A 14,000-nucleotide genomic window follows, 5' to 3' on the forward strand; every position below is an offset into this window, starting at 1 on the left:
TACCATGGCACTTCCCCCAATTTTGGCGGTAGCCAACATAAAAAAAAAAAGGTTATTTTTATTTTTTTGTTCATCCCAGCCTGACGAGAGATTCAGTTGAATTTGGTTGGTACTGCTAAGGTGCCATAGCCCACCCTCCCACGTTATCCACCCCAGTGAAGCTTCATAGGCCGAATCCCCTACTGCCGCTACCTCAGCAGTCACCAAGGCAACCAGAGAAAGCAGCAGGGCCTATTGGAACTGTCACAATTGCTCGTCATTCATTCCTAATGGAGGACTTTATTTAAAAGAAAAGGGGAGATCAATTCCCCTCCAGCCCATGGATAGGCAGGTGATCTCAAACTTCAAAAAGCTTTATACAAAAGCAATGTTTCAACAATATCTTGAGGTCACTGAAGGGACAAAACTCAATCTCGGAGAGATTTGGAAAGAGAATTTCCATATTGTTAACTGCCTCAAAATGATTGATAAAACCTGGGAAGGGGTCAATTTTGCTTGGAAGAAACTGTGCCCTGATTATATTACTAAATGTGATTTTCAGGGATTTGAAACCATGTAGTATGCAGTTGATAATGAAATTGTGGCCATGGGGAAAGATAACGGGATTGGACCTAGTGAGCAACCGACGACTGAGAAACTGATTGAGTTGCACAAGTTGCAGTATCAAGAGAGTGACAGGATTTCATATGAGAAGGAAAAGAGTAATAAACCTTTAGCTTCAAGTAACAAAGTGACTCTAGCATCACCTCGCCGATGTGTGGAAAGAAGCACGGTGCCACAATACATTGTTAACATACCCACCAGTTTTTCTCTAAATGGTCAGAACAAATGTGCACCTAGAGCTTGTCTTATTAAAATGATAAGGGTTTATATTTGCATAGGAACAAATATTAAATTATGTATTCCTGGATTGAACTTACAATTTGTATGATTCATTTCGTAACATATCCATAACATGTGATGGTCCAAGGAGGAGTTGATCTGCAATCATAGGCACCCATGGGTTGCCTTCCAGACGGAAGCATGATCTGCTACCCAACAAATCTAAGTGACCTATGAAATAGAAAGTAAATTCACAAGAATAAATAAATCATTCAAATATTCTTTTTGATAAATCAAGACTGAACCTAGAAACTACAATAGCTATTTTGCAACTACAGTGTAGATTTTGAGCTAAACCCAGTACGGTTGATAAAGAATATATAATAAAAGATTATCTGAATGTGTATACTGTATAGGATAAAAGTTGGTTTGATGTAAAAGCAGATTCTCTGGTAGTGTATATTGGAGAAAAGTTGGTTTGGTCTAAAAGCAGGTCAGGTGCAAGGCTGTGCAATTTTTGTAAGTTTAACTACGGTCTTTTGGTCAAACTGCTCAATAATGTTTTTCTTTCTGCACTTTAAAATGTATTTAATTAAGAGTTATATAGTTATATTGGTTATATCAAACAGTAAATTTTGCATTCAAGAATATTTCAATAATAACTTTTTTGCATATAGGTCTGTTAATGTTATTTTCATTATAAAATAAATGTTTGAACATACTTACCTGGTAGTTATATATATACTGTATAGCTTACGTCTCTGATGTCACGGCAGAAAATTCAAAACTCGCGCCAATCGCCGATTGGATAGCCAGGTGTACCACCTGCACACCCTAGCGAGGTATCTCGGAACCATCCCCTGTCCCTTCATATTTTCTATGCCTCTAGTCTCTAGAGGGGAGGAGGGTGGGAATTTAATTATATATAACTACCAGGGAAGTATGTTCAAAAATTTATTTTATAATGAAAATAAAATTTTTAAACATAAGGCTTACCTGGTAGTTATATATACTGTAGCTGATTAACACCTTTGGTGGAGGGTTAGAGACAGCCAATATAGATGGAATTCTGCTTAAGAGTTTAAATACAAAACAAGCTTAAGGGTTCGTACCTGATAAGGAAGCTGACTTCAATGATATTCTGCCATTATGTCCGCTTTCCTTATGAGATCTAGCGGTCCTCTCAGGGAGCTGAAGATCCCTAGGAGCTGTCAAACCAGTGACCACATCTCTCTGTGACAGGGCCTCCTCTAATACCCAGTTCCGGGTGCTCTCAAGGAACAAAATAGACCACCTGACCAATCAATGATTGCGGAAGACTGTCGCAATCTCCACAAGACAACCATAAAAAACAAATTAAAAGTTCCAAGAGAAGAAAAGGTATTGGGATTATGGGAATGTAATGGTGGATCCTTCCCCCACTACTGTACTCGCTGCTACGAACGGTCCCAGAGTATATCGGTCCTCATATTGAGTCTGGATACTTTTTAAATAGTGTGAAGCGAAGCGAACACAGATTTGCTCCTCCAAAAGGTTGTGTCCATAATGCTTTGCAACAAGCGATTTTGTTTGAAGGCCACTGAGGTTGCTACAGCTCTCACTTCATGAGTCTTGACCTTTAAAAGTCTAAAGTCTGTCTCACTGCAATGTGTATGAGCCTCTTTAATTAAAAGTCTGATAAAAAATTCCAGGGCATTCTTAGACATCTGCAAGGAGGGCTTCTTGACCGAGCACCACAATGCTTCCGACTTGCCTCTTAACTCCTTAGTTCTGTCCCAGTAGAAGTTCTGTCCAAGTAGAACTTAAGGGCCCTTACTGGACATAGGACTTTCTCTAACTCATCGCCAACCACATCCGAAAGATTCGGAATCTCAAAAGACTTAGGCCAAGGTTGGGAAGGGTGCTCATTCTTGGCGAGAAATCCCAACTGCAATGAGCAGATAGCTTTGTTATTCTGAAAACTCACATTAATGAATGCATGGACTTCACTAACTCTCTTGGCTGTTGCCAGACTAACCAAGAAAAGGGTTTTCATCGTGAGGTCCTTCAGAGATGTAGAGTGCAAGGGTTCAAATCTGTCACCCATAAGGAACTTTAGGACTATGTCCAGATTCCAAGCTGGTGAATCCTGGTGATGTTGCTTCGATGTCTCAAAAGACTTAAGAAGTTCCTGCAAGTCTTTATTATTTGATAGATCCAAATCTCTGTGCCTGAAAACGGTTGCCAACATGCTCCTGTATCCCTTGATAGTGGATGAAGAAAAATTGCGCTTCCTTCTCAGGAATAACAGGAAGTCAGCAATCTGGGTCACAGAGGTACTGGAAGAGGAAACGGAGTTGCCTCTACACCATTCCCTGAAAACTTCCCACTTAGATTGATAGACTCTGATGGTCGAAGACCTTCTTGCTCTTGCAATTGCTCTAGCTGCCTCCTTCATAAAAACCTCTAGCTCTTGCGAGTCTTTCGATAGTCTGAAGGCAGTCAGCTGAAGATTTTGAAGACTTTGATGGTGTCTTTCCAAGTGGGGTTGTTTGAGTAAGTCTACTCTCAGTGGAAGGCTTCTGGGAGTGTCCACCATCCATTCCAGTACCTCTGTGAACCATTCCCTTGAGGGCCAGAAGGGGCTACTAGGATCATTCTGGTCCCTTCGCTTGACTCAAACTTTTGCAGCACCTTGTAAAAGATCTTGAAAGGCGGAAAAATGTACATGTCTAGATTTGACCAATCTAGTAGGAATGCGTCCGTGTGTACTGCTTCAGGATCTGGCACTGTGGAGCAATACATCTCTAGCCTCTTGGTCTTTGAGGTCGCGAAAAGGTCTATGCAAGGGCGACCCCAAAGTTTCCACGGACTTTTGCATACTTCCAGATGGAGTGTCCACTCTGTGGGTAGGACTTACCCTCTCCTGCTGAGATTGTCGGTAGGACTTGCCCTCTCCTGCTGAGACTGTCTGCCAAAACATTCTTCTCCCCTTGGATGAATCTTGTAATCAGAATTACTTTTCTTTCCTTTTCCCAGATGAGCAGATTCCTCGCTGTCTCGTAAAGGGAGATCGAGTGAGTTCCTCCTTGCTTGGCAATGTAAGCCAATGCTGTGGTGTTGTTGGCAATGTTTGTTCTGGACTGACCCTTCGAAGCTTTCTAGGGCCAAGAGGACTGCTAGCAGCTCCTTTTGGTTTATGTGGAAGGACTTTTGAGCCTCTGTCCACAGCCCCGATACTTCCAGCTTGCCCAGAGTTGCACCCCACCCCGAGTCTGAGGCGTCAGAACACAACACAAGGTCTGGGTTCTTCAGATCTAATGGGTAACCTTCTTGGAACTTGACTGGATCGTTCCACGACTGAAGGCAACTTCTTATTGACTGGAATACACTCGTGTCCAAATCCTTCTTACTGTTCCAGTGAGAATTGAGGTGAAACTGGAGAGGTCGAAGATTCAGTCTTCCTAGAGAGACGAACTGTTCTAACGAGGAGAGGGTTCCCACCAGACTCATCCACTTCCTCGCAGAACACTTCTGCTCTATTAGAAACGATTGTACTTTCCGGATGGCTTGCTCCATCCTTAAGGGAGACGGAGAAGCCCGAAAAACTCGACTCAGAATCACCATCCCTAAATAGAGAAACTCTTGTGATGGTGTCAGAGAAGATTTGTCCTTGTTGACCATTAGACCCAAGTCTTCTGTCAACTTCAACGTTGTCTGAAGATCCTTCAGGCAGAGAGCATTAGAGCGAGCTCTGAGAAGCCAATCGTCTAAGTACAGAGAGGCTCTGATTCCTCTGGAGTGGAGAATCCTTGTCACATTGAGCATAAGCCTCGTAAAAATCTGAGGGGCAGTGTTGAGGCTGAAACACAGGGCTCGAAACTGAAAAACATCTCTCTGGAATATGAACCTCAGGTAATGCTTGAAGCTCGGATGAATAGAGATGTGGAAATAAGCGTCCTGGAGGTCTAGTGAGACAATCCAGTCGCCCTTCCTTACTGCTGCAAGCACTGACTTAGACGTCTCCATCGAGAACTTTGTCTTTTGGATAAAGGTGCTGAGAACACTTACGTCCAGAACTGGGCGCCATCTCCCCGAGTTCTTGAGAACCAGGAAAAGGCAGTTGTAAAACCCCGGTGACTGCAAGTCCTGCACCCTTTTTATAGACCCCTCCTCCTACAAAAGACACTTGAAGCTGTAATGCTTGCCTCTTTAACTCCTCTCTGTACCTGGGAGAGAGATCCACTGGTGTTAAAAGCAAAGGAGGTTGCCTTATAAAAGGAATCTTGTAACCTTCATTCAAAAGTTGGACCGACCAAAGGTCTGCGCCCCTCTTCTCCCATGCCTGCCAGAAGATGTGAAGTCTGGCCCCTACTGCCTGAAGGCGAAAGCAGTCAGACTATGCTTCGCCCTGTCCTAGCTCCTCTCCTCTTAGCTCCCCTTCCATCTGGTCTAGTGTTACCCTTACTGGAAGACTTTCCATGAAAGGGCTGGGAAAACTTAGGAAAAGGTGTATCATCTTTAGGCTTGCGGCTAGAAAATGACGATGCTAAGACTTTTCTTGCCGTCTTAGAGATTAGATCTTGGGTGGCCTTCTGAGTCAAAGCGGAAGAAATCTCCCTAAAAAGGGCCTGCAGGAAAAGAGATGAAGACAGCAGAGCATAGAGCAACTCAGACTTCTGGAAGGGAGTAACCCCTAGAGACAGGAATGAACACAACTGGGCTCTCTTCTTAAGGATGCCTGCAGTAAAAATCTAACTCATTCGAACCGTCCCGCAACACCTTATCCATGCAGGACGTGACATGGATCAAACATGGATCAAACTAGAAGAGTCCCCTTCTTTAAGTGCAGCGACTTTCTTGCCCAAGGCTCCCAGAGTCCAATTGAGGAAGTTAAAAACCTTGAAGGCTCTAAAGAATCCTTTGAGCAGATGGTCCAACTCTGAAGTGGACCAGAGAACCTTGGTCTTCCTCATGGCCAATCTACGAGGAGAGTCTACCAGGCTAGAGAAATCTCCCTGGGAAGAGGCAGGAACTCCCAGGTTGAGAACTTCTCCCGTATCGTACCATATACTGGACCTAGAAGCCAATCTAGTAGGGGAAAAGCGAAGGCTGCTTTCCCTTAGTCCTTCTTGGAACCCATCCAGTCTCCCATCAACTTAAGGCTCTTTTAGACGAACGAGACAGCACCATTTTAGTAAACAGCGACTTCTTCGGTTTCCCAAGCATGAATTCCGATGGAGGTGAAAGAAGAGCAACGGGAACAAAAGACTCGGGGAACTCATCATTGAAAACCTTCACGAGTTTCTTTAAGTCCACAAACAGGCAAAAAGATTTAGTCTTCCTCTTCAGATAATTCTTCAAAAGGTTTGACATGAGAAAGGAGAACATCAACTTCTTCCTCTGATAAAGCCCCTTGACGCTCTGTGTCACACTCGCGGTCCACGGTCCACGGTCCACGCGATCAGAGCTAAGCAGTTCTGTATCTTGCTCGACGTCCTGTCTGGGCGCTCCTCCTACAGGACGCTCGACGTTGCATCCTGGAGGACGCTCGACGTTGCATCCTGGAGGACGCTCGACGTTGCATCCTGGAGGACGCTCGACGTTGCATCCTGGAGGACGCTCGACGTCGCATCCTGGAGGACGCTCTGCATCACGTCTTGCTGGACGCTCGAAAGTACTTGCTGAAGAACGCTCACTATGACTCCTAATAGGATGCTCGGCGCTTCGTTCAAAAGGACGCTCAACTTCCTGGAAGGCAGGACGTTCAACGTCGCGTGATGTAGGGGGTTTAACGTCACGTTCACCAGGACGCTGGACGCTACACGTTGTCGAACGCTCAATACGTCCAGAAACTTGCTGCTCGTCTGCAAGAGTCTCACGACTCGCCGCCTTGCGTCGCTTGGCGTCCAGAGTGTAAGCTTCTGTAGCTTGATAGCTTTGCATAAAGGAAGAAAGCTTTTGCTACATCTCTTTCAACATGTAAAGATTTGGGTCTACCAGCGAAACAGGTGACGAAACATCAATGCCAGGCTGGTTCTCTACACCGCTCAAAGACCGCTTAAAGCGTCCAGAGGTCGAGAGCCAATCTGAAGGAGGCGGAGGAGCATGAACCGAGGGCATGCCTGGTTTAGCCAACTCTTCAACAACAGGATGATTCTTAACAGAATCTAATGTCCTAGCAGGACGCTTGGAAGGTGAGCTCTCTTCTGTGGAAGGAAAGCGTTCTGGGCTACTCCAATGGCTACAGCTTGGACCTTGAGATGTCCTGGAAGGACGCTGGTTGCCATTATCAAACTTCCTCTTAAGAGGTCTGGACACTTGACGCCAGCCTCTTTTAGGAACGTCGTCATCCGAGGATGAATAAAACACCATAACCTCACCTTTCCTATGGTGAGGGCGAACGTCCTGGGAAAAGTCAACAGGAACGTTCGAGGGGACATCTGCTTGGGAGCTAAAGCCTCTCGTTTCCTTTCATCTTTCGATATTCTTTCTCCCAGGGGTTGGGGAGCTTGGAAGAGGTCTAGGACTAGGAGAACAACAAGCCCAAGCAGGCGCACCCTCCACAGCACTAACAACACTCGCTGCACTTCTCGCACTTTCACTTTTAAGCTGCTTAACGTCGGACATTAATTGCATCCTATCAGCAGCGATAGACTCAACCTTCGCGCCCAACGCCTGAATAGCCAACATCATGTCTTTAAGTGTAGGCTCATCAGCAGTGCTTATAGTGGGATCAGGAACTACCACTACAGGGGAAGAAATAGGTTCAGTGACATGGGAAGAGGAAAAATCTCTAGACGAGCAAGAACAACTATGTCTTCACCTATCTCTTTCTAACCTTCGCGAATAGCGACCGAATTCAAGCCACTCACGATCAGATAATAGAAGGCATTTGTCACATCTATCATCCAGCTCGCAAACCTTACCTCTACATTTAACACAGAGCGAATGAGGATCAATGGAGGCCTTTGGCAACCGTGTCTTACACCCATTCACACACACTCTAAACGTTACAGGGGGGTGGCCATTTTGGAAAATTGTTAGAGATCAAAACAAGCAAGAGTCAAAATATCAATATCCAAACATAAATCAAGAGTATCCAATAGAAAAACCAATCAAGAGAGAGTCAAAAACCAAATTATTGTACTTCACCAAAGGGACAGCAATAATATTAGGAAAAAAGCGAGGAGAATCTCCAACAATGTTACCGCTGGCGGTGGCAGAGAAAATATGAAGAGACGGGATGGTTCCGAGGTACCTCGCTAGGGTGCGCAGGTGGTACACCTGGCTATCCAATCGGTGATTGGCGCGAGTTTTGAATTTTCTACCGTGACGTCAGAGATGTAAGCTATATAAATAACTACCAGGTAAGTCTTATGTTTAAAATAGGCATTTCATTGATTAAAGGCTAGAAATTCACTTTCAAATATGTGTTCTGTATTTTGCTACGTAGCTTGGGAGACTTCCAGATACTCAAGTGCTGTGTATTTGTTTAGCTGGAAGTTCCAGAAATTTCCAAATTTAATTCTTGTTGAATTTCACTGCTCTGATTAATGATTGGTGATAGTTCTTTAAATATTGTATGTTATAAGTGTTCTATATTACATTATTTTGTAGAATACCTCATCTTAGTTTGACTTTGGCCAAACTTAAAATAGTGCTTTTTATCCAAGTTTACTTGATTACAAGAACAAAGTAGGGTAATAGGAGCCTCTCTCCCATATAATCATTATCTTTTGAAAGTAATAAATATTGTTGGAAATACAACAGATACACTTTTCAGATAATACAAGCAGTATAATAATTTTGCTTTAGTAACCAATTATGTATCCTTTTTTTCCACACAGACCTATACTGAATTTACCAGTGGGGAAAACCTCGCAAGTGCATGGCATCTATTACAAAAAGTGGCAACTATATCGCATTTCATTTACAGTATGAGTTTTTTGCAATAGACAAGCAGGATGCGATATCCAAATTAATCCTTCCGTCATCAGTGACCACTAGATGGCAGGATTTTATAGTTTGTACTTTATTTAGTTAAGTTTTAGATTAAAATCGGCAATTATATCATAACAAGCTATGTTCTTCTAAAAGGGGGCAAACTCAATTTCCAGATAAAGTTAGAGATCTTATCAAACATTTTGATATAGATTGTTTGCTCTCCCATTGAATTTATAATTTCATGTTACAAAAAAAAAAAAAAAATAAATAAATAAAAAAAATAAAACTAACCTATTTCAGGTGGGAGAACTTCAAGTCTATTGCCTTGGATGTGCAACTCTCGTAAGCGAGTCAACTCTCCAACTTCGCGAGGTAAAGCTACCAAGTCATTGTCTCGTAAACAAAGCTGAAATTATAAACAACCAGACAATAAAATTGAGATTTCAAACAACTAAACAATAAAATAATGTTTAAAATAGAATAAAAGTACACGATTGAAATATTTTGTAAATAAAACCATAGGTGAAAAGTGAATATCAAGAAAGATTGAAAATGTCATATGACAGAGTGAAAGTGAGAGAAACTGGTAATTTAGAGGAGTGGAAGTTAGTAAAAGAAAATTTTGTTGGGATTGCAAGTGATGTGTGTGGCTAGAGGATTATTGGAGGCAGCATGAGGAAGGGCAATGAATGGTGGAATGAAGGAGTGAAGATAAGTGGAAGAGAAAAAGAGGGTATTTGAAGAATGGCTGCAGAGTAATAGTGTAGACAAGTATGAAAGATATAGAAAGAATAATGTGGAAGTAAAACGTACGGTAGCCGAGGCAAAGAGGGTGGCTGTCTGGAGATGGGGTCAGAGATTGGGTCATTGGTATGAAGAGAATAAGAAGTTTTGGAAATAAGTGAAGAAAGTAAGGAAGGGTGATTTAAGAATTGAAGAGACAGTGAAAGATGGAAATGGAAGGTTGTTAAAAGGAGAGGAGGCAAGGAAAAGGTGGACGGAATATTTTGAAAGTTTACTGAATGTTGAAGATAATAGGGAGGCAGATATAATTACTGTTGCAGGTGTTGAGGTGCCAGTGATGGGAGATGAGATTGAGAGAAATTACAAGAGAGGAAGTGAGGAGAGCACTAGATGAAACGAGAGTAGGAAAAGCACCTGGTATGGATGTTGTGAAGACTTGAGATGTTAAAGGAAGAGGGTGTGACTTTTATGTTATCAATGTTACCAGTAGACTGGGTGTGCATGTATTGTACCACTATATAAAGGTAAGGGAGATGAGCATAAGTGTTGTAATTCAAGGGGTATTAGTTTCTTGAGTGTGGCTGGAAAAGTGTATGGTAGAGTAATAATTAATAGGATTAAAGATAAAATAGTACTGTACTTCCCATTAGAGATCATGCAAACTATAATAGTTGCATAACAGATTCCACACACAATACAGTTAGAATTTTAAAGAACTCAAAAATCACAAACTGATTAACATTTTCAAACAACAGCCAAAAATGTAAGTAATTTGAGGTATGGTTTTCAGGATAAACATGGCAATCCTATACATCATTAAATATAACCCTTTACTGCTGATCTCTTTCTCCTGCAACTTAATGATTATCAACATTCAAATGTCAGAGAAGAGAAATCAGCACTAAAACATGCAACTTGTGAAGAGATGGGGTACTGTATAAGAATATCATCAAACACAACATGCATACAATACAAAATGAAGTTACAGCAAATACAGAACAGCACTGTACATACAAAAGTACAGTAATCAGGAGAGCACATCCCACCTTTGCCAACCTTACACTTCTATTCGCTAGATCGGATTTGTCAAAATTTCTTTGAAATCTTATGAAGGCAGAGAAAATACATATTCCCCATTCAAATTCATTGTCAAATTCATTTAACACCCTGATAAATACAATGAAGCAGCTTTGAAGGTCGTTCACTTACAAATTCCTCTTGAAAAAGTACAAAACTTTCTTTGGTCCACATTTTGCTGTCTCAAAAATTCTAACTGATAACTATCATAAACATAATGAGCCCTTGTGGGTAGACAGTCGGGCAAGTAAACAAATAAAACTTGCAGCATTGCTTACATTAGGTAATAAAAAGTCTAACTTGTCATTTTGTTTCTAAAAATAAAAGAGATGAATTTATACTTACAATCTGCAAATTCTTCATGTTCTTAATTTCTGGAGAGAGGACTTCAAAGTCGTTGTCACCCATGTACAAGGCTCGCAGGGATTCTGTAACATGTATACACAGTGACAGATATATAATTTTAGCACATGTAATCGTAATCAAACTAACAATGTAGTGTTTATTGGTATACTCATCATTCCCTACCAGTAACCTTGAACTGCATCTGAAGGCAGTTGTCTGAAAAATTCGTGATATAGTATGTAAAGGAATTAGTAGATGGAGAGGAATACTCCCACAAAGTAGACCTCCTAATAATCATAATTCAACTTTACTTTCATTTATCCTTCAAGCATCATATCAATTCAGAGTCAAGAGAGAACTACATCAAAAAAATTTCTGGTAATTACATAAAAACTTCAGGTAAAAGCCTTTTAATAGGATGCTACTCATGATAGGATGACAACCCTTCCATGTGAGGGGCTTTTTATTGCAATAACTTGAGTTCACATTTGTCACAATACTTTTGGAGCATTTGTTTGAGAAAAATATGGCATACACTTTATAGTAGGACATCATACATACATACACATATACCAAGGCACTTCCTCCAATTTGGGGGGGGGTAGCCAACATCAACAAATGAAACAAAACAAAAAAGGGGACCTCTACTCTCTACGTTCCTCCAGCCTAACAAGGGACTCAACCGAGTTCAGCTGGTACTGCTAGGGTGCCACGGCCCAGCCTCCCACATTATCCACAACAGATGAAGCTAAATAATGCATAGGTTCAAGAATTCTGTATTAAAGATAGTATGATACAATAGGAAGTCCTTTTATAACTTAACAGTACTATGTATCAATATATTTATAATATAAATAAAGTAAACTACTTTGCAATGTCCATTATGCCTTGGCTGTGCTGCATTTAGCCTTTTTTACTTTTCATCTATTCCCTTTCAGTCTTCTCATTTAGTTGGTTATCTCCTTTAATATGACTGTATTGCTTCATTGCCTATTCTACTTTCAGATTAAAGTCTTCAAGTGAGCACTAAGAGAATCTAGCAATGCGACTTAAGTGTTTTTGGTAATCTGGTTGAGGATATTGTCAAGTTTCTTCATACATTCCATGAAATTACATGGAATAAAAAATTCTGTAAAGATAACAATTAATCATCTCATAATGTAAAATATGGAGATTGAATACTTTTATTCATAAAATATTTTATTTTCTACAGGTAATGTCTCAGCTAGGAAGAAAGTCCCAAGACAATGAACAGAAGTACAATGTATCAAAACATATGGGAAACTGATTTCTCGTAAATCTGTGCAGTATTTTTTTTAATAGTTTTTCTCGGTACCATCAGAACATAAGAGCTTCTTAATCAAGTTTCCACACAAACTACTCTGCATGAATCCTGAAATTTTCTGCCACTTCATCAACCTTCCTTGGATAGTATCTCTTAAATGAGCACTATATACACCAAACAAGCTTATCTTTAGCCGCCCCTGGTGTCGTCTGTGATACAATTGCTGTTAGTAAGTCATGGGAATCTCTCATCTAAATGTACATACCACCAGAGCAATCCTAATTTGAAAGAGTTCATCAAACTCAACAAGATCCCTATAGAAGATTGCATGAGAAGATGCTTACAGCTATCAAAACTTAACAAGGTGGTGGTATTTAGCTTTAGAGTAGCAAGCCCTGACCACCTGACGTGCCACATTTCTTCTCACTATGAGACAATATTTGGCAAGTATTCCTCCTGCTACAGGACAAAACACAGGTGCAGAAGTAAATGGTACCCATATTTCTTTCTGTTCCTGTTAAGGAACAACTCTCAGCATGCATCCTTTCCCCCTCTCTTCAATAGAGAGCGAGAGATCATCCAGGAAGGGTGAAGAAGAGGGGATAGTGCCCATCATCCCAATCAGCAGTGTGTATGCTGAGGTCCATACCAGAATTGCGCATGCCGATGCTCCTTCCCCTTATGGAAAACTCTCTGTACTTACTTCTCCCAGCATGAGACCAAGCACAAGTACACAATTACCACCCCACCATTGAGGGCACTGACATTCTTTCCCTGTATGGGACAAGTTTCAGTACTTAATTAAAAAAGGGAGGTTCATGGTACCACACTGTCTCAAAATCGGGAGGAGTCATGCATACTTGACCTCAATTGATCAGTCTTCCTGGACATCCTTGATGAAATCATCTACTTGTTCTCCTCTAGAAGTAGCAGTGAAGACACTCTCAAGCAGATGGAGTTGAGGAGCTGGAAAAACTTAAAGTTTACCTTCTACTAGGTTGTACAGGCCAAGGACAACATTCTCACAGGGGAAGAGAGCACAGGAACTCTATGAAAAGACAACACAACCAAGTGACATGTCCTTAGCGTCTTTCTTTGCTTGGTAACACACTCAAAGTAAGAAGGGCTGCGCCCTTTCACTTTATACTTGGTGGTAGCAAAACATTCTTCCTCTGATGGAGCACATCGATGTTTAAGGATTACCAACCTTATTATGATTATGCTGTCATTGTCACAAGGCCACACAAAACGAGGGTATAAAAAGAAAACAGGAATGATGTCCAACAAGAATGAAAAATGTGGATATCGTTCACATTCTTTTATTGGGAAACAATAGCAAATTCTTCCTTCTAAATATCCCTTGCACTGGAGAACTACCAACACATTAGTAATATCTAAATATGAGAAAAAGATTAAAACAGCCCTTTGAGGAGAGCAGAGGTACGTCTGTATATCTGGGAGCTGAAAGCTAAGTGGGAGATCAGTGGTCTGTTGAGTGGGTGGGGCTTACCCACCATCTTCCAGCTAACTACTGCCACCTTGATAAGTTTTGATAGCTATAACCAGCTTGGTTGTAAGCATACGTTACTAAAGGGTAAAGGTTTTCACTTGTGTTGCAACAATCAAGAATGTGATGTAATAACCTTGGAGGGTTCTGCAGTCAAGAATTACTTAAATGGGTTTCTTAAGTTGTACTGGTCCCCATTTTTATTATTTTTCATTAGATTTAAAGAACCCCTCACCCCCTTCCCCACAGTGAATGCAGTAAATGCACATGCAACCAACCAAAAAGCCTTTACAT

The 14,000-nt window shown here is 41.3% G+C and overlaps 1 protein-coding gene and 1 long non-coding RNA gene across 3 annotated transcripts in view; one reads left to right on the top strand and one right to left on the bottom strand.

Moving 5' to 3' along the window:
* The window catches only part of LOC137652171 (uncharacterized), a 104,500-nt gene extending 92,105 nt beyond the window's left edge, over positions 1-12,395 (top strand). The window contains exons 3-4 of the long non-coding RNA XR_011046208.1: positions 9,049-9,120; positions 12,128-12,395. This is a non-coding gene — a long non-coding RNA (uncharacterized lncRNA). The remainder of the gene's footprint in view (positions 1-9,048; positions 9,121-12,127) is intronic.
* Positions 1-14,000, bottom strand: part of ics (ras suppressor protein 1) — a 124,109-nt gene that overhangs the window by 13,299 nt on the left and 96,810 nt on the right. For both annotated transcript variants that reach the window (XM_068385378.1, XM_068385377.1), the window contains exons 4-6: positions 10,915-10,997; positions 9,040-9,154; positions 921-1,053 (exon numbers count right to left, since the gene is read on the bottom strand). In XM_068385378.1, the coding sequence (XP_068241479.1) occupies positions 921-1,053; positions 9,040-9,154; positions 10,915-10,997 (331 nt within the window). The remainder of the gene's footprint in view (positions 1-920; positions 1,054-9,039; positions 9,155-10,914; positions 10,998-14,000) is intronic.

The sequence above is a fragment of the Palaemon carinicauda genome, chromosome 13 (assembly GCF_036898095.1).
Source record: "Palaemon carinicauda isolate YSFRI2023 chromosome 13, ASM3689809v2, whole genome shotgun sequence".
NCBI classification, from domain to species: domain Eukaryota; kingdom Metazoa; phylum Arthropoda; class Malacostraca; order Decapoda; family Palaemonidae; genus Palaemon; species Palaemon carinicauda.